We start from the raw sequence: 19,515 nt of genomic DNA on the forward strand, positions 1-19,515 counted from the left end.
GGAGTCTCTGAGAAGAAAGTTAGTCACTGGGAACGAAATCTGAATGGTAGAGTATAATAGAAATTCTTCACACAAAAGGTTGCTCCTCATTTTTGATCTTAGTTGGTCTGTGTTTTATCAAGGAAAATGTTAGTTTTCCTTCTAGCTCTGGACATGGAAAGATACTGGTTTGAATCTCTCTTGCCCCTGCCCTATTTCCTCTTCTCCTCTTTCTATATGTGTGATTGCGGGCCAATGATTCTCCCAATGATCTGCTCAACCTTTATTTCCTTATCTGTAAAGTGAAAATATCTCTTATAAGCTTGTTGGAGGAAAAATGAAGTCATACAAAACGCATATTAAAGTGCTTGGTGCATTAAAAGCATGATACCTGGTGCTCAAAAACTGTAGCTGTTAACTCTTATCACTGTTAATAAGGGACTGACTTAAATGAGTCTTCTCATTTTCCCTTGAGCCCTCAACCCTAACATGCTTGTGACATAGTGACTCCCTGACAGAGTACACGTATTTCTTTTCTTGACTTTTTTCCTACTGCCTAATAGTTTTTCTTTATGTATCTGAATCTCCTGCTAAAGAATAAGTACCTGAAGGTAGAGTCTGTATTACTCATCTTTGTGCATCCAGTGCTCAAGTATGACAGTGCACAAGTGTCATAGGAAATGAGTAAGAAATTATCCAACACATATTTTGATAGACTTACAAAATATTTTCATTTTGTGAACAATCTGAAGCATATAGAGAACAGGAAGATAAGATAGAATAACAACTAGCTTTCTAACTGGTAACAAAGGCAGAATGTGAAGAGCTAATTTTGAATCACTGAATTTTAAAGCTGATGGCAACTATACAATTCCATCTGGTTTAATCTCTCTCCCAATGCAACGCTCCTGACAAAAGGGCTGTTCAGACTCTGCTTGGAAAGTTTATAAAGAGTTTTTCCATGATTGGGCAGTTTAATTTCTAGCAAGTTCTTCCCCATACTGAGCTAAATTCCACTTCCCATCTTAGATTTGAAAATACAGAATTAGTTTACTCTCTCTTTACATGAGAGCCTATCATATATTTCCATCTCACTATTTCTCCACCCCAAGTATTTGATTTGGAAATCATGATATGTTCCTACTTGTATATAACTCATTTATCCTTCAGATTTCTAGAGGAATTAGAACTAGTTGGACAGTCTTGTTGAATTTTTCTGTTAATCATATGGTACCTGCTGAGCCTAAGAACACAGACAAGCTAAGTATACCTTATTATAAAAGCCAAGTAGAAAAATTACTTCAAATATGGCATTAGGGAAGACATTTTTTATTGAAAGGATACTGATATCAATCTAAAAATCGTGTATTACTACTGAACGTAGATTTAAAATAGATTAAGGGGTGGAAGAAATATGCCAGCATTTGGAGCAAAGTTTTATTTCTTCATCCATGCAGTAGGTTTTAATCACATATTTACTATGTTCTAGGTGTGCACTTTGCCTACATCAGCATTGTCTGAGAATCAAATTATATATATTTCTTCTAGGAATTCAATTATTCCAATAGATAACTGCTGTCCCTCTTCACCACATTGGTCCTAAGCTGAAAAAATAGTGGAAATAATATCTATGATATTATGATACATAATATCTATGTATCTCATATCTATGATACAAAGGAGTTATGTATTTTATTTTGCATAAAGCTAGAAACAATATTCAAGAGACTGTTTCTATAATTCGGATACAAAAAAAGCAGACACATTCTGTTCTTGAGTAGCATCCATAGGATTAAATATCTGTCATGAGAGTTGTTTTTCTATTATCTTTTAAGAAACACAGCTAACTTTTATTATAAAGCTCACAGTTCAAATCCATATGTTACATATACCAGGTGTTATGAGTAAATACCTTACAAGAATCCCTTAATTCAAATAATTTTACTTCACTTTTTACCTATTTTACCATTCATATGAATATGATTCCTATTTTCATTTAAGTACATGATATTTATAAATAATTTACTTTAACCTTTTATACTTATATACTGTGATTTTAAAAGTTGTTGTAGGTATTTCTGGTTTCTGAGGTAAATTCACACCAAAACACTTTACTTCCTCCAAATTATAAAGAAATAGATAGCAATGATATTAATCCAAATGGAAGAAATAAACTACTCTCTTTGGGTGTGAAAATGAAAAGAATTCATACTTATATGATAAACTTAGTTAAACTCTTCAATAAGCAATTAGTCCCCAGAAATGTTTTCTTACTTTCTGTCATAATTTACTTATAACACAAAACACATACATATTTGGCTAGATATTTATAAAATATAAAGACCAATATGCTTTTTACTTCTGCATTTTCAAATGAGATCTAAGTATTCATACAGCTTAGGTGAGCATTGGTTCATCTTTCAAACACTGCAAAACTGACTCAAATCAGACTCTAATTTTTAAAAGTATTGAAAATATTGGTCTGGAATGACAAAAACTCAAAGAGCAGCTAGCTGAAAAGTAAGAGAACTGAATGAAGAATAAATTACAGGCATCAACTTTTGATGTATATTTAAAATGCATCTGTTATGAAAATCTTTTGAGGAAAAAAATCCTTCAAGTTGTATATAGCTAAACTGGTTGGCTTAGCTCATTAAAGACTAAAAGTATATTCATTCAGTGAAATATCCTACAGATCTTATAAATTCTAACTGCCATTAATAGATTAATGATGGTTGGTCATAAAAATCATCATCCTTAACATGAGTAGAAATAGGAAAAAATAATTTAAATATCTAAATTAGGGTTTTATAAGATCTTAAGAAAATACATAGAAAATAACTGAGCCTAAATAAAAGAAATGGGTTTTTTATGACTTTGAAGATCCCACAAATATTTACATAACACTTTTTCTTATCATGTAATATGGTATCTCTGAAAAATTTGTGCTTCATGTCCCAATACAGTTTATATATACAGTTGACCCTTGAACAACATGGGTTTGAATTGTTCCAGTCCACTTATACGTGGATTTTTTTCAATAAATACACTATTGGAAAATTTTTTGTAGATTTGTGACAATTTGAAAAAACTTGCAGATGAACCACATCGCCTAGAAATATCTAAAAAATTAAGAAAAAGTTAGGTATGTCATGAACGCATAAAATACATGTAGACATAAGTCTATCCTTATATAAGCATAAGGGGAGTGGTATGTAATATAAAATTAATAATGTGTTTTCTTACTGTTTTATAATTTTGCTTTCAAAGAACTACATTACTATACAGTATGTGCCTCTCTCTCTCTCCCTCTTCCCCCTGCCACCAACCCCAACGGGAGAAACTATGTATCAGCCTATCATTACATGTAAGTGGTTTAAAAAAATGTAACAATGTTTACAATACTGTATTGTGAATATAACTGTAATACTGTATGCCTTAAAAATGTTATAATGATTCATTCATTAGTGTATAGGATAGGCTATGATGAAGCAATCATTGATTATTACGCTAGTTTACCATAAAGCTATCATATTGCTGCTTCTTTGTTATCAATGCATGAATTGTTATACCTGTAAATATATAGGAATTTTTTTCACATGATCTTTTCATTTTTGATGTCCTGTGTTAGAAATATATATAATATCTACAGTGTTTTGTATCATTTAAGACAACCTTGATGAAGATGCTGACAGATGATTCATCTTATAAACAGATGATATAAACTTATGGTATCGAAAAATATAGTGCAGTACTGTAAATGTATTTTCTTAGGAGTTCTGTAATAACATTTTCTTTTCTCTAGCTTACCTTATTGTAAGAATACAGTATGTAATACAAATAATATATAAAACATGTGTTAATTGACTACGTATGTTATCGGTAAGGCTTCCAGTTAACAGTAGGCTATTAGTTAAGTTTTAGGGAGTCAAAAGTTATACCTGGATTTTCGACTGTGCAGTGGTTTGGTACCCCTAACTCCCATGTTATTCAAGGGTCAACTGTATATTATTACATGTTGGCAGTAACTCCTTGGTCTAAGTCACATTTACCTGAGAATCAAATTATATATATTTCTTCTAGGAATTCAATTATTCCAATAGATAACTACTATCCCTCTTCACTACATTGGTCTTAAGCTGAAAAAAGCTTAAGACCAATGGGTGTTAGATTCTTAATTCTCTGACTCCTTTGGGTACACAACAAAATACTTAACATTTTTAAAGCAGATACATGAAACAAGCTCCTAAAACTATCACTTATAAAGTCTGTTCTTGGAAAGAATAAAGAAAGTAAATCAATTCATTCTTTTAACCAATGTTATGATACACTAACCTCTGACCTTTGAGGAAGAAATTTAAAATTCGGAATTCTGGATTAGTTTCTTTGAAATATAACATTACAACATTAGTTTCTACCCCATGCAGTTTTCCCAAGAGAGACAGAGGGATGTTTTAGCTAAAATAAGTGATATCCTGGAGCAGCATACTTAAAAATGTCATCAATAGCTGAATAGGTTCAATCTTGGTGTATACTTCTGGGAAATTTTGATACAGAAGTAGGCTAACATCTAATGTATACTGATAGTATTATGCGTGTTCAGTAAGACCCATTTCAGTGTTTATTTCTAAAAGGTTCTCTATTGATTTCATATTCTGTAAAGAAGTATGGTAGTATATAATAGTCAATGGCATTCTTTAAAAGATTTAGAAATATATTTTATGCTGCTTATTCTATTTAATTCAGTCAACTAGGTTTTATTTAACTTAGTTATCTTTTATAATAATTACTATAATTTTTTATATTTCCTCAATAGAACTAACAAAAGGGTAATAGTTATCATTTTTAATAATAATTACTATAATGTATTTCTACACAATGTGTTTTCTCCAATGTACCAAAGGCATATGTGTAGCACCTGTTAAAATATGGTTTGTTGTTACATCAACTTGGACATGTCATAGATATGTCCTCAAGAGCCTAACAACCATGTTATTAAGCCTTTATTGTATATACTAGAAGCCAGCAAATAATACAGTTTGTTTGTATAAGATGAAGGCAAAAAACTCAGCCTCTAGCTTCCTGCACTGATTATTTATTTACCTGTGGTCCTAAGGGCACCATTCCTCTTGGAGGCGTCATTCTCTGCATTGGCCCACCCATATTTGGATGTCCTAAAAAGAAAAAAAGTATGACGATATTAGCAATGTAATGAGCATGAGTGCTAAACCGGAGGCTATAGCCTCCTCTCTGCCTGGTGTCACATCTTATTTACTAAGGACTGAGTTACTGACATCACCTCATCTTGGCTTCCATGGCCAGTTTTCTACCTCTTATCACTACTTACCCACACTCTCCATTAATGTCTTGAAATTGAAATGTTCTTCCTATTCTGTGTTGAATTACATCTCATACCATTTGCTCCTCTTTTTTTCTCTTGGAATAGTATAATAGAGCCATACATATTTGTGGTACCTAAATAGCTCTGATTATTGGGTTTGTTAAACTACCAAGTAAGTTACTTATTGCATAGCATCCTCTTTCCTCCTGCTTATCTTTCTGGTGGACTAACCTCTCTATCTGAAAAAGGCAGAGAAAATCACAATTGATACAATCACTTTGAGTCTCACTTGTTTGAAGTTATACAAGAGGTTTTAGAAGTTACTAGTTAAAATACAGATTCTGGATATTTAATTATTCTGTTCCTTATGTTATCACTGCCCTCACTATCACACATAATTAAGAGTTAGCTAAAAAGATAATTACTTGGCCACGTTACCTGTAAAAATGCAACTGATATAATTATGGAATATCTGTACAAATAAAACCTTCCTTAAAAAATACAGGATTTCCTTTGAGATTTTGCACATCAATTTCACTTTTACAAGTAGTCACCTTGTTGTCGAGTTGGGTCCATTCCACTGGGAAGTAATGGCTGACTTCCTGGGACACCTCCAAGAGCCTAGCATATTTAGTAAAACAAAATAAAAAGGAATATTGTAACTATTTATAAAATAAGTGCTGTAACAATTACAGAGTGCATCTGAGTATTTCATAAGATTTTTTTTTCAACATGTATTTTTCTTCTATTGGAATATATTTGATTTACAATGTTGTGTTAGTTTCAGGTGTGCAGCAAAGTGATTTAGCTATAAGTATACATGTATCTATTCTTTTTCAAATTCTTTTCCCATATAGGTGGTTACAGAATATTGAGTAGAGTTCCCTGTGCTATACAGTAGGTCCTTGCTGATTATCATTTTATATATAGTAGTGTGTATATGTTAACCCCAACCTACTAATTTATCCCTCCCCCACAGCTTTCCCCTTCAGTAACCATAAGTTTGTTTTCTAAGTCTGTGAGTCTATTCCTGTTTGTAAATAAGTTAATTTGTATCATTTTTTAAGATACCACATATAAGTAATATCATATGATATTTGTCTTTCTTTGACCTACTTCACTTAGAATGAGAATCTCTAGGTCTATCCATGTTGTTGCAAATGGCATTATTTCATTCTTTTTTATGGCTGAGTAAGAGTCCACTGTATATATGTACCACATTTTCTTTATCCATTCATCTGTTGATGGATGTTTAGGTTGCTTCCATGTCTTGGCTACTGTAAATAGTGCTGCAATGAACACTGGGGTGCATGTATCTTTTCTAAGTATGGTTTTCTCCGGATATATGCTCAGGAGTGGGATTGCAGGATGATATGGTAGCTCTATTTTTAGTTTTTTGAGGAACCTCCACAGTGTTCTCCATAGTGGCTGTACCAATTTACATTCCCACCAATAGTGTAGGAGGGTTCCCTTTTCTCCACACCCTCTCCAGCATTTGTTGTTTGTAGACTTTTTGATGATGGCCATTCTGACTGATGTGAGGTGATACCTCATTGTAGTTTTGATTTGCATTTCTCTAATAATTAGCAATGTTTAGCAGCTTTTCATGTGCCTCTTGGCCATCTGTATGTCTTCTTTGGAGAAATATCTATTTAGATATGTCCATTTTTTGATTGGTTGGTTGTTTGTTTTGATACTGAGCTGCATGAGCTGTTTCTATATTTTGGAGATTAATCCCTTGCTGGTCACATCATTTGCAAATATTTTCTCCCTTTCTGGGGGTTGTCTTTTCGTTTTGTTTATGGTTTCCTTTGCTGTGCAAAAGCTTTTAAGTTTAACTAGGTCCCATTTGTTTCTTTTTGTTTTTATTTTCATTACTCTAGGAGGTGGATGCAAAAAGATTTTGCTGCAATTTATGTCAAAGAGTGTTCTGCTTATGTTTTCCTTTAAGAGTTTTATAGTATCCCATCTTACATCTAGGTCTTTAATCCATTTTGAGTTTATTTTCGTGCATGGTGTTAGAGAATGTTCTAATTTCATTACTTTACATGTAGCTGTCCAGTTTTCCCAGCACCTCTTATTGAAGAGACTGTGTTTTCTATCCTGTTCCATTGATCTATTTTTCTGTCTTTGTGTCAGTACCATACTGTCTTGATTACTGTAGCTTTGTAGTATAGTCTGAAGTCAGGGAACCTGATTCCTCCACCTCTACTTTTCTTTCTCAAGGTTGCTTTGGCTATTCAGGGTCTTTTGGGTTTCCGTACAAATTTTAAGATTTTTTGTTCTAAATCTGCAAAAATGCCATTGGTAATTTGATAGGAATTGCACCGAATCAGTAGGTTGCCTTGGGTAGTGCAGTCATTTTGACAACATTGATTCTTCCAATCCAAGAACGTGGCATATATACCTTTCCATCTGTTTGTGTTTTACCTCCTTAGGTAGGTTTATTCCTAGGTATTTTATTCTTTTTGATTTGATGGTAAATGGGATTATTTCCTTAATTTCTCTTTATGATCTTTTGTTTTTAGTGTATACAAATGCAACAGATTTCTGTGTATTAATTTTATGTCCTGCAACTTTAATGAATTCATTGATGAGCTCTGGTAGTTTTCTGGTAGCATCTTTAGGATTTTCTATGTATACTATAATGTCATCTGCAAACAGTGACAGTTTTACTTCTTTTCTAACTTGGATTCCTTTTCTTTATTCTTCTTCTCTGATTTCAGTGGCTAGGACTTCCAAAACTATGTTGAATAAAAGTGTTGAGAGTGGACATCCTTGTCTTGCTCCTGATCTTTGAGGAAATGCTTTCAGCTTTTCACTATTGAGTATGATGTTAGCTGTGGGTTTGTCATATATGGCCTTTACTATGTTGTGGTATATTTTCTCTATGTCCACTTTCTGGAGAGTTTTTATCATAAACGGGTGTTGAATTTTGTCAAAAGCTTTTTCTGCATCAATTAAGATGATCATGTTTCTTGTTTTAATTAATTAATTATTTTTGGCTGCGTTGGGTCTTCACTGCTGCACGTGGGCTTTTCTCTAGTTATGGCGAGTGGGGGCTACTCTTCGTTGCAGTGTGCAGGCTTCTCATTGCGGTGTCTTCTCTTGTTGCAGAGCACAGGCTCTAGGTGCATGGGCTTCAGTAGTTGTGGCACATGGGCTCAGTAGTTATGGCTTGTGGGCTCTAGAGCACAGGCTCAGTAGTTGTGGTGCATGGGCTTAGCTGCTCTGCGGCATGTGGGATCTTCCCGGACCAGGGCTTGAACCCGTGTCCCCTGCATTGGCAGGCAGATTCTTAACCACTGCGCCACCAGGGAAGTCCGATCATATGGTTTTTATTCTTCAATTTGTTGATGTGGTTATCACACTGATAGATTTGCAGATATTGAAAAATCCTTGCATCCCTGGGATAAATCCCATTTGATCATGGTGTATGATCTTTTTCATGTATTGTTGGATTCAGCTTGCTAGTATTCTGCTGAGGATTTTTTGCACCTATGGTCATCAGTGATATTGGCCTGTCATTTTCTTTTTTTGTGGTATCTTAGTCTGGTTTTAGTATCAGGGTGATGGTGGCCTCACTGAATGAGTTTGGAAGTGTTCATTCCTCTGCAATTTTTTGCAATGGTTTCAGAAGGATAAGTGTTAACTCTTCTCTAAATGTTTGATAGGATTTGCCTGTGAAGGCTTCTGGTCCTGGACTTTTGTTTGTTGGGAATTTTTAAATCACAGTTTCAATTTCAGTGCTTGTGATTGGTCTGTTCATATTTTCTGTTTCTTCCTGGTTCAGTTTTGGGAGATTGTACCTTTCTAAGAATTTGTCCAAATCTTCTAGGCATTTTAGTGGCATATAGTTGCCTGCAGTAGTCTCTTATGATCCTTTGTATTTTTGTGGTGTCTGTGGTAACTTCTCCTTTTTCACTTCTTATTTTAATGACTTGAGCCCTCTCCTTTTTCTTGATGAGTCTGGCTAAAGGTGTATCAATTTTATCTTTTCAAAGAACCAGCTTTTAGTTTCATTGATCTTTTCTATTGTTTTCTTTGTCTCTATTTCTGTTCTGATATTTTTTTCAATTAATTTTATTTATTTTTGGCTGTGTTGGGTCTTTGTTGCTGTGCGTGGGCTTTCTCTAGTTGTGGTGAGCAGGGGCTACTGTTTGTTGCGGTGCATGGGCTTCTCATTGTGGTGGCTTCTCTTGTTGCAGAACATGGGCTCTAGGCACGTGAGCTTCAGTAGTTGTGGCATGCGGGCTCAGTAGTTGTGGCTCGCAGGCTCTAGAGCACAGGCTCAGTAGTTGTGGTGCACAGTCTTAGTTGCTCTGTGGCATGTGGGATCTTCCCGGGCCAGGGATCGAACCTGTGTCCCCGGCATTGGCAGGTGGATTCCTACCAATTTTTATAGTTTTACAAATTTTTACAGTTTTTTTCTTGCTGCTGACTCATAATCTCACAGCATTGTGGTTGGAAAAGATGCTTAATATGAGTTCAATTTTCTTAAATTTACCAAGGCTTGCTTTATGGACCAGCATGTGATCTATCCTGGAGAATATTCTATGTGCACTTGAGAAGAATGTATATTCTGCTGCTTTCAGATGGAATGCATAAATATCAATTAAGTCCATCTGGTCTAATGTGTCATTTAAAGCCTGGATTTCCTTACTGATTTTCTGCCTGGATGATCTGTCCATTGATGAAAGTGGGGTGTTAAAGTCCCCCACTATTATTGTGTTACTGTCAATTTCTCCTTTTATGGCTGTTTGTGTTTGCCTTATATATTGAGGTGCTCCTATTTTTGGTATATGTATATTTACAATTGTTATATCTTCTTCTTGGATTGATCTCTTGATCATTATGTAGTGTCCTTGTCTCTTGTAATAGTCTTTATTTCAAAGTCTGTTTTGTCTGATATTAGTATTGCTACTCCAGCTTTCTTTTGATTTCCATTTGTATGGAATACCTTGTTCCATCCCCTCACTTTCATTCTGTATGTGTCCCTAGATCTGAAGTGGGTGTCCTATAGAGAGCATATATACAGGTCTCGTTTCTGTATCCATTCAGCTAGTCAGTGTGTTTTGGTTGGAGCACTAATCCATTTATATTTAAGGTAATTACTGATATGTATGTTCTTATTGCCATTTTGTTAATTGTTTTGGATTTGTTTCTGTAGGTCTTTTTATTCCCTTCCACTTTTGTTCTCTTCTCTTGTGATCTGATGACTATCTTTAATGTTGTGTTTGGATTCCTTTTTCTTTTTTGTGTGTATATCTGTTGTAGATTTTTGGTTTGAGGTTACCATGAGGTTTTGATATAGCAGTCTATACATATACAAGATTGTTTTAAGTTCACGATCTCTTAATTTCAAATGCACTTCCAATATCCTGCATTTGTACTCTTCTTGTGATTGCTGGTTTTGATATCATATTTGTGTGTGGATGATTTCCTATCTTTACTGTATGTTTGCCTTTACTGGTAAGCTTTCCCATTCATAATTTTCTTGTTTCTAGTTGTGGGCTTTTCTTTTTCGCCTAGAGAATTTCCTTTAGTATTTGTACAGCTGGTTTGGTGGTGCAGAATTCTCTTACCTTTTGCTTGTCTGTAAAGCTTTTGAGTTTTCCGTCAAATGTGAAGGACAGCCTTGCCGGGTAGAGTATTCTTGGTTGTAGGTTGTTCCCTTTCACCACTTTAGATATATTGTGCTATTCCCTTCTGGCCTGCAGCGTTTCTGCTGAAAAATCAGCTGATAACCTTATGGGGATTCCTTGTATGTTATTTGTTGCTTTTCCCTTGTTGCTTTTAGTATTTTCTCTGTCTTTAATTTTTCTCAATTTGATTAATATGTGTCTCAGCATGTTCCTCCTTGGGTTTATCCTCTATGGGACTCTGTGCTTCCTGGAGTTGGGTGACTATTTCCTTTCCCATGTTAGGGAAGTTTTCAGCTATTATCTCCTCAAATATCTCCTCAGGCCCCTTCTCTCTCTCTTCTCCTTCTGGGACTCCTATAATGTGAATGTTGGTGTGTTCAATGTTGTCCTAGCTGTCTCTTAGACTGTCATTTTTTTTTTTTTTATGGCAAGGCGTTTTATTTTAAATATAGCAGTATGTCAATCCCAAACTCCCAATCTATTCCTCCCTGTCTTCATTTCTTTTCATTCTTTTTTCTTTATTCTGTTCTGCAGCAGTGATTTCCACCATTCTGTATTCCAGCTCACTCATATGTTTCTCTGCCTCATTCTGCTATTAATTCCTTCTAGTGTATTTTTCATTTCACTTATTGTATTGTTCATCTCTGTTTGTTGTTTATACTTTCTAGCTCTTTGTTAACATTTCTTGTATCTTCTTGATCTGTGCTTCCATTCTTTTTCTGAGATTTTGGATCATCTTTACTATCATTACTCTGAATTCATTTTGGGGTAGATTTCCTATATCCACTCCACTTAGTTGTTCTGTAGTTTTATCTTCTTCCTTCATCAGGGACATATTCCTCTGCCATCTCATTTTGTCTAACTTTCTGTGTTTGCAATCCCCCATGCTGCAGGATTATAGTTCCTCTTCCCTCTGGTGTCTGCCCCCTGGTGGACAAAGCTGGTCTAAGAGACTTGTGCAGGCTTCCTGGTGGGAGAGACTGTTGTCTGCCCACTGGTGGGTGCAGCTGGGTCTTGTCCTTCTGATGGGCAGGGTCATGTCAAGGGGTGTGTTTAGAGGTGGCTGTTGGCTCAGGACGACTTTAGGCAGTCTGTGTGCTGACAGGTGGGGCTGTGTTCCTGCCCTGTTGGTTGTTTGGCGTGAGGCATCCCAGCTCTGGAGCCTTCAGGCTGTTGGGTGGGGCCCGATTTTGGCATCAAAATGGCGGCCTCCAGGAAAGTTCATGTCAATGAGTACCTAGTACCTCTGCCACCAGTGTCCACACAAGATTTCTTATATTTCACACTCATTTATGAATTTTATATGTCTGTACACCCAGTATAATTTCTTAGTTTTAAAATGATCCTACTTTGCCCAGTTTGCAGGCAAAGAAAATTGGTACTGTTGGGAACAAAATCTAGGCAAAAATTGTCCTATTTCTTCTTGAGAAGTATATATAATGCCTTTCCCCGAAATTAATTTACTAAGGGTAAATTAATTTTGCTTCTTAAATGTAAGCTATTTCTATAGATTATTTTACTCACTGGGGATTATAATAGGAGCAGAACTAAAATGCCAAGGGGCCAATGAATATTGTTTTGGGTAGTCATATTTTCCTAAGAAACTATTTAGAAAAATAATACTCCAATTAAGTTCAAACAATTTGGCTGAATGGAAAAAGAGAACTAGAACTGAAAAAGGGTGCCAATTAACAGATAGGGTTTATATTATGCAGGGGTGCAATACTGGATACATACTGAATTGTAAGTTTCTAATAGTCATCTGAGAAGCACTTAGAGCTGGACCAAGCTATAAATGATTTAAACATACTGATCCTATGAAGCATGTATGTATACATATATACACATAATCCTGACAACTGGCAAGAATTTCTATAAAGGTTCACTAATTTAACTTAAAAGCAGGAATATCTTATTTCATTAGTTTAAAATTTCAAATATTTCAAGGGAAATTTCATATTAAATAATTTATTTATCCAGACCAGAACTGTTTCGCTAGTTGTTATCATTGGGATGCAGTAGAGAACTGCCATTTTTCAAGCCATTTTTGTAATCCTTTGATTTTTTTGTTTACAAGCACACTCAATGTCAATTTATTGATCTCCTACTAAATGACCTATTTCCTGCTTACCTTTCCAGCCTAATTTCTTGCTACTGCCAAGCTGACATTCCAACTTCCAGTTATACCAAACTCCTTTCAGATTTTTCAATTCATGTACTCAGTCAACAATATCTAAATGCCAACCATTAAAGGCAAAATAAAACAAAACTAAACACAAACTAAAACTAAACTTTCTTGTCTCTCTAGGAGGTCACAGACCCTCAAGTGCTCATTCTGACATTTTAGATCTCAGTTTAGGGATAATTTCCTAACAAAATTCTTCCATATAATCCCAGTTTGGCATACATTCTCCTTCTATATGCTTTAAAATATAAATATATTTTTAAAAATTTCAAACTTACAGAAAAATTGCACAGACAGTACAAAGGATTCCCATATACCCTGACACTGACTGCCCAATAGTTAACATTTCACCGTATCTGCCACTTGAGAGCAAGTTGCAGACATTATGCCTCTTCACTTCTAAGTACCACAGAGTTTAGTTCCCTAAGCAAGGATATTCTCCTACATAACCACAACACAACTTTTCAAGTCAGGAAATCCATTGATACAACACTACCATCCAAAACACACAGACGCCATTTAAATTTTGCCACCTGTCTCAACAGTTTCTTTTTACTTTCTGGGACCAGGATCTCATGGAACACATATTGCATTTAGTTGTCATGTCTCTTCATGCTCTTCCAGGTCTTTCCTTAGTCTTTCTCTATCATAGCCTGAACAGTTTTGAAGAATGAGTCTTAAATTCTACAGGATGATCCTCTGATGTCTCTTCATGACCCAGACTCAGGTCTTATTTTCTTAGGAATACTGAAGAACTGATGCTATACTCTTCTCAGTGTATCACATCAGAGGGTACATGATGTTGACTCATCCCACTACTGTTGATGTTAACCTTATCATCTCATTCTGTTGGTGTTTGCCAGGTCCTACACTAGATCATGATTTTTCCCCTTTGTAATTGGTTACATTCAGTATTAGAGCTATTCCAAGACTGTTAATATCCCATTCCTCATCAATCCTTTATCAGCCTTAGCATCCACTGACAACTCCCAAGCACTGTAACAGTTGCCAAATGGAAACACTGCATGTGTATCATTCTTTCTATGCTTACTAGTTGGCATTCCATTGTAAGGAACAGCTTTCCCTTCTTACTGATTGATACGTTGACACTTACGGATTACTATTCTAATCAAAGGGTTATAATCTATTTACTGTCATCATTCATTTTAATATTTAAATTATGCAAGATCTGGCCAGTGGGAGGCTCTTCAAGCTGGCTCTATTGTCCTTTTGAAACATTTCCATCATATTTTGAGCATTTCCTTACTGGTATGAGATGTTGCAGGTTCGTTTCATACTTTTCCTGGCCTAGCTCTGGAATCAGACCTTTCTCCAAAGGGTCCTGATTCCTTCTAGTGGAGGACAGCATTTAGGCACCAAGATCTGGGTTCTCAAAGTGCTCCTTCTTAGTTGAGTACATTGCCTTTTGGCTCTCTCAGTAAATGCTGCACTTGAAAATCTATGTGTGTATGTGCACACATATATATATGTACATACATAAATTTATGACTAATTTTATATCTATCTGTGTGTGTGTGTGTGTATGGTACATACACATACCATAAATTGGTACATACACATACCATAAATACTAATTTATGTAATACTAATTTATGGTACATACACATACCATAAATACTAATTTTATATCTATCTGTGTGTGTGTGTGTATGGTACATACACATACCATAAATTCATACTCTCTAACACCAATCAAACACGTCCAATTACAATCCAAAACCTCAGGATTATTTTCAGTCTTCTTCCTTCTTATGTTTGTAAGTATTTTCTCCAACAGTGAGAAACCTGGCTTTCATTATCTTTAATGAAATTTTCTTTATCTATAATTATCTTTTATACCATTATGTGGCACGACCGTATGACTCCTCCCTGCCTCCCTGAATATCTTGGCATGCAGGGGGGGTAAGGGCTTCTTACGTGCATTTATAGATTCTTTTTTTTTTTAACATCTTTATTGGGGTATAATTGCTTTACAATGGTGTGTTAGTTTCTGCTTTATAACAAAGTGGATCAGTTATACATATGTCCCCATATCTCTTACCTCTTGCGTCTCCCTCCCTCCCACCCTCCCTACCCTACCCCTCTAGGTGGTCACAAAGCACCGAGCTGATCTCCCTGCGCGATACAAAGCACCGAGCTGATCTCTCTGTGCTATGCGGCTGCTTCCCACTAGCTATCTATTTTACGTTTGGTAGTGTATATATGTCCATGCCACACTCTCTCACTTTCTCCCAGCTTACCCTTCCCCCTCCCTGTATCCTCAATTCCATTCTCTAGTAGGTCTGTGTCTTTATTCCGATCTTGCCCCTAGGTTCTTCATGACCATTTTTTCTTTTTTTTAGATTCCATATATATATGTTAGCATATGGTATTTGTTTTTCTCTTTCTGACTTACTTCACTCTGTATGGCAGACTCTAGGTCCATCCACCTCACTACAAATAACTCAATTTTGTTTCTTTTCATGGCTGAGTAATATTCCATTGTATATACGGGCCACATCTTTATCCATTCATCTGCTGATGAACACTTAGGTTGCTTCCATGTCCTGGCTATTGTAAAGAGAGCTGCAATGAACATTCTGATACATGACTCTTTGAATTATGGTTTTCTCAGGGTATATGCCCAGTAGTGGGACTGCTGGGTTGTATGGTAGTTCTATTTTTAGTTTTGTTTTTTTTTCGGTATGCGGGCCTCTCACTGTTGTGGCCTCTCCTGTTGTAGAGCACAGGCTCCAGACGCACAGACTCAGTGGCCATGGCTCACGGGCCCAGCCGCTCCACGGCATGTGGGATCCTCCCAGACCGGGGTATGAACCCGTGTCCCCTGCATCAGCAGGTGGACTCTCAACCACTGCACCACCAGGGAAGCCCTATTTTTAGTTTTTTAAGGAACCTCCATACTGTTCTCCATAGTGGCTGTATCAATTTATATTCCCACCAACAGTGCAAGAGGGTTCCCTTTCTCCACACCCTCTCCAGCATTTATTGTTTGTAGATTTTTTGATGGTGGCCATTCTGACTGGTGTAAGATGATATCTCATTTTAGTTTTGATTTGCATTTCTCTAATGATTAATGATGTTGAGCATTCTTTCATGTGTTTGTTGGCAATCTGTATATCTTCTTTGGAAAAATGTCTATTTAGGTCTTCTGTTCATTTTTGGATTGGGCTGTTTGTTTTTTTGATATTGAGCTACATGAGCTGCTTGTAAATTTTGCAGATTAATCCTTTGTCAGTTGCTTCATTTGCAAATATTTTCTCCCATTCTGAGGGTTGTCTTTTTGTCTTCTTTATGGTTTCCTTTGCTGTGCAAAAGCTTTGAAGTTTCATTAGGTCCCATTTGTTTATTTTTGTTTTTATTTCCATTTCCCTAGAAGGTGGGTCGAAAAGGATCTTGCTGTGATTTATGTCATAGAGTGTTCTGCCTATGTTTTCCTCTAAGAGTTTTATAGTGGCTGGCCTTACATTTAGGTCTTTAATCCATTTTGAGTTTATTTTGTGTATGGTAATAGGGAGTGTTCTAATTTCATTCTTTTACATATAGCTGTCCAGTTTCCTTGGCACCACGTATTGAAGAGGCTGTCTTTTCTCCACTGTATATTCTTGCCTCCTTTATCAAAGATAAGGTGACCATATGTGCGTGGGTTTATCTCTGGGCTTTCTATCCTGTTCCATTGATCTATCTTTCTGTTTTTGTGCCAGTACCATACTGTCTTGATTACTGTAGCTTTGTAGTATAGTCTGAAGTCAGGGAGCCTGATTCCTCCAGCTCCGTTTTTCGTTCTCAAGATTGCTTTGGTTATTCGGGGTCTTTTGTGTTTCCATACAAATTGTGAAATTTTTTGTTCTAGTTCTGTGAAAAATGCCAGTGGTAGTTTGATAGGGATTGCATTGAATCTGTAGTGTGGTTTGGGTAGTACAGTCACTTTGACAATGTTGATTCTACCAAACCAAGAACATGGTATATCTCTCCATCTATTTGTATCATCTTTAATTTCTTTCATCAGTGTCTTATAATTTTCTGTATACAGGTCGTTTGTCTCCTTAGGTAGGTTTATTCCTAGATATTTTATTCTTTTTGTTGAAATGGTAAATGGGAGTGTTTTCTTAATTTCATTTTCAGATTTTTCATCATTAGTGGATAGGAATGCAAGAGATTTCTGTGCATTAATTTTGTATCCTGCTACTTTACCAAATTCATTGATTAGCTCCAGCAGTTTTCTGGTAGCATCTTTAGGATTCTCTATGTATACTATCATGTCATCTTCCAACAGTCACAGCTTTTCTTCTTCTTTTCCGATTTGGATTCTTTTTCTTTCTTTTTCTTCTCTGATTGCTGTGGCTAAAACTTCCAAAGCTATGTTGAATAATAGTGGTGAGAGTAGGCAACCTTGTCTTGTTCCTGATCTTAGTGGAAATGGTTTCAGTTTTTCACCATTGAGGACAATGTTGGCTGTGCGTTTGTCATATATAGCGTTTATTATGTTGAGGTAAGTTCCCTCTATGCCTACTTTCTGCAGGGTTTTTATCATAAATGGGTGTCGAATTTTGTCAAAAGCTTTCTCTGCATCTATTGAGATGATCGTATGGTTTTTCTCCTTCAATTTGTTAATATGGTTTAACACATTGATTGATTTGAGTATATTAAAGAATCCTTGCATTCCTGGGATAAACCCCACTTGATCATGGTGTATGATCCTTTTAATGTGCTGTTGGATTCTGTTTGCTAGTATTTTGTTGAGGATTTTTGCATCTATGTTCATCAGTGATATTGGCCTGTAGTTTTCTTTCTTTGTGACATCTTTGTCTGGTTTTGGTATCCGGGTGATGGTGGCCTCGTAGAATGAGTTTGGGAGTGTTCCTCACTCTGCTATATTTTGGAAGAGTTTGAGAAGGATAGGTGTTAGCTCTTTTCTAAATGTTTGATAAAATTCACCTGTGAAGCCATCTGGTCCTCGGCTTTTGTTTGTTGGAAGGTTTTTAATCACAGTTTCAATTTCAGTGCTTGGGATTGGTCTGTTCATATTTTCTATTTCTTCCTGGTTCAGTCTCGGAAGGTTGTGCATTTCTAAGAATTTGCCCATTTCTTCCAGGTAGTCCATTTTATTGGCATATAGTTGCTTGTAGTAATCTCTCATGATCCTTTGTATTTCTTCAGTGTCAGTTGTTACTTCTCCTTTTTCATTTCTAATTCTATTGATTTGAGTCTTCTCCCTTTTTTTCTTGATGAGTCTGGCTAATGGTTTATCTATTTTGTTTATCTTCTCAAAGAAACCTCTTTTAGTTTTATTGATCTTTGCTATCGTTTCCTTCATTTCTTTTTCATTTATTTCTGATCTGATCTTTATGATTTCTTTCCTTCTGCTAACTTTGGGGTTTTTTGTTCTTCTTTCTCTGATTGCTTTAGGTGCAAGGTTAGGTTGTTTGAGATGTTTCTTGTTTCTTAAGGTAGGGTTGTAGTGCTATAAACTTCCCTCTTAGAACTGCTTTTGCTGCATCCCATAGGTTTTGGGTCATCATGTTTTCATTGTCATTTTTTTCTAGGTAATTTTTGATTTCCTCTTTGATTTCTTCAGTGATCTCTTGGTTATTAAGTAGTGTATTGTTTAGTCTCCACGTGTTTGTATTTTTTACAGATTTGATATCTAGTCTCATAGCATTGTGGTCAGAAAAGATACTTGATACGATTTCAATTTTCTTAAATTTACCAAGGCTTGATTTGTGACCCAAGATATGATCTATCCTGGAGAATGTTCCAGGAACACTTGAGAACAATGTGTATTCTGTTGTTTTTGGATGGAATGTCGTATAAATATCAATTAAGTCCATCTTGTTTAATGTATCATTTAAAGCTTGTGTTTCCTTATTTATTTTCATTTTGGATGATCTGTCCATTGGTGAAACTGGGGTGTTAAAGTCCCCTACTATGAATGTGTTATTGTTGATTTCCCCTTTTATGGCTGTTAGCATTTGCCTTATGTATTGATGTGCTCCTATGTTGGGTGCATAAATATTTACAATTGTTATATCTTCTTCTTGGATTGATCCCTTGATCATTATGTAGTCTCCTTCTTTGTCTCTTGTAATAGTCTTTGTTTTAAAGTCTATTTTGTCTGATATGAGAATTGTTACTCCAGCTTTCTTTTGATTTCCATTTGCATGGAATATCTTTTTCCATCCCCTCACTTTCAGTCTGTATGTGTCCCTAGGTCTGAAGTGGGTCTTTTGTCGACAGCATATATATGGGTCTTGTTTTTGTTTCCATTCAGCCAGTCTATGTCTTTTGGTTGGAGCATTTAATCCATTTACATTTAAGGCACTTATAGATATATATGTTCCTATTAC

The 19,515-nt window shown here is 35.7% G+C and overlaps 1 protein-coding gene across 5 annotated transcripts in view; it reads right to left on the reverse strand.

The window, feature by feature from the left end:
• SSBP2 (single stranded DNA binding protein 2) overlaps window positions 1–19,515 on the reverse strand; it is a gene marked incomplete at its 3' end in the record, with an annotated part of 298,632 nt that overhangs the window by 41,992 nt on the left and 237,125 nt on the right. For all 5 annotated transcript variants that reach the window (XM_079918569.1, XM_079918568.1, XM_079918566.1 and 2 more), the window contains 2 exons: window positions 5,875–5,941; window positions 5,083–5,153 (listed from right to left, as the gene is read on the reverse strand). In XM_079918569.1, coding sequence (XP_079774695.1) covers window positions 5,083–5,153; window positions 5,875–5,941 — 138 coding nt within the window. The remainder of the gene's footprint in view (window positions 1–5,082; window positions 5,154–5,874; window positions 5,942–19,515) is intronic.

Source organism: Stenella coeruleoalba (assembly GCF_951394435.1).
Source record: "Stenella coeruleoalba genome assembly, chromosome: 3".
Lineage (NCBI taxonomy): Eukaryota > Metazoa > Chordata > Mammalia > Artiodactyla > Delphinidae > Stenella > Stenella coeruleoalba.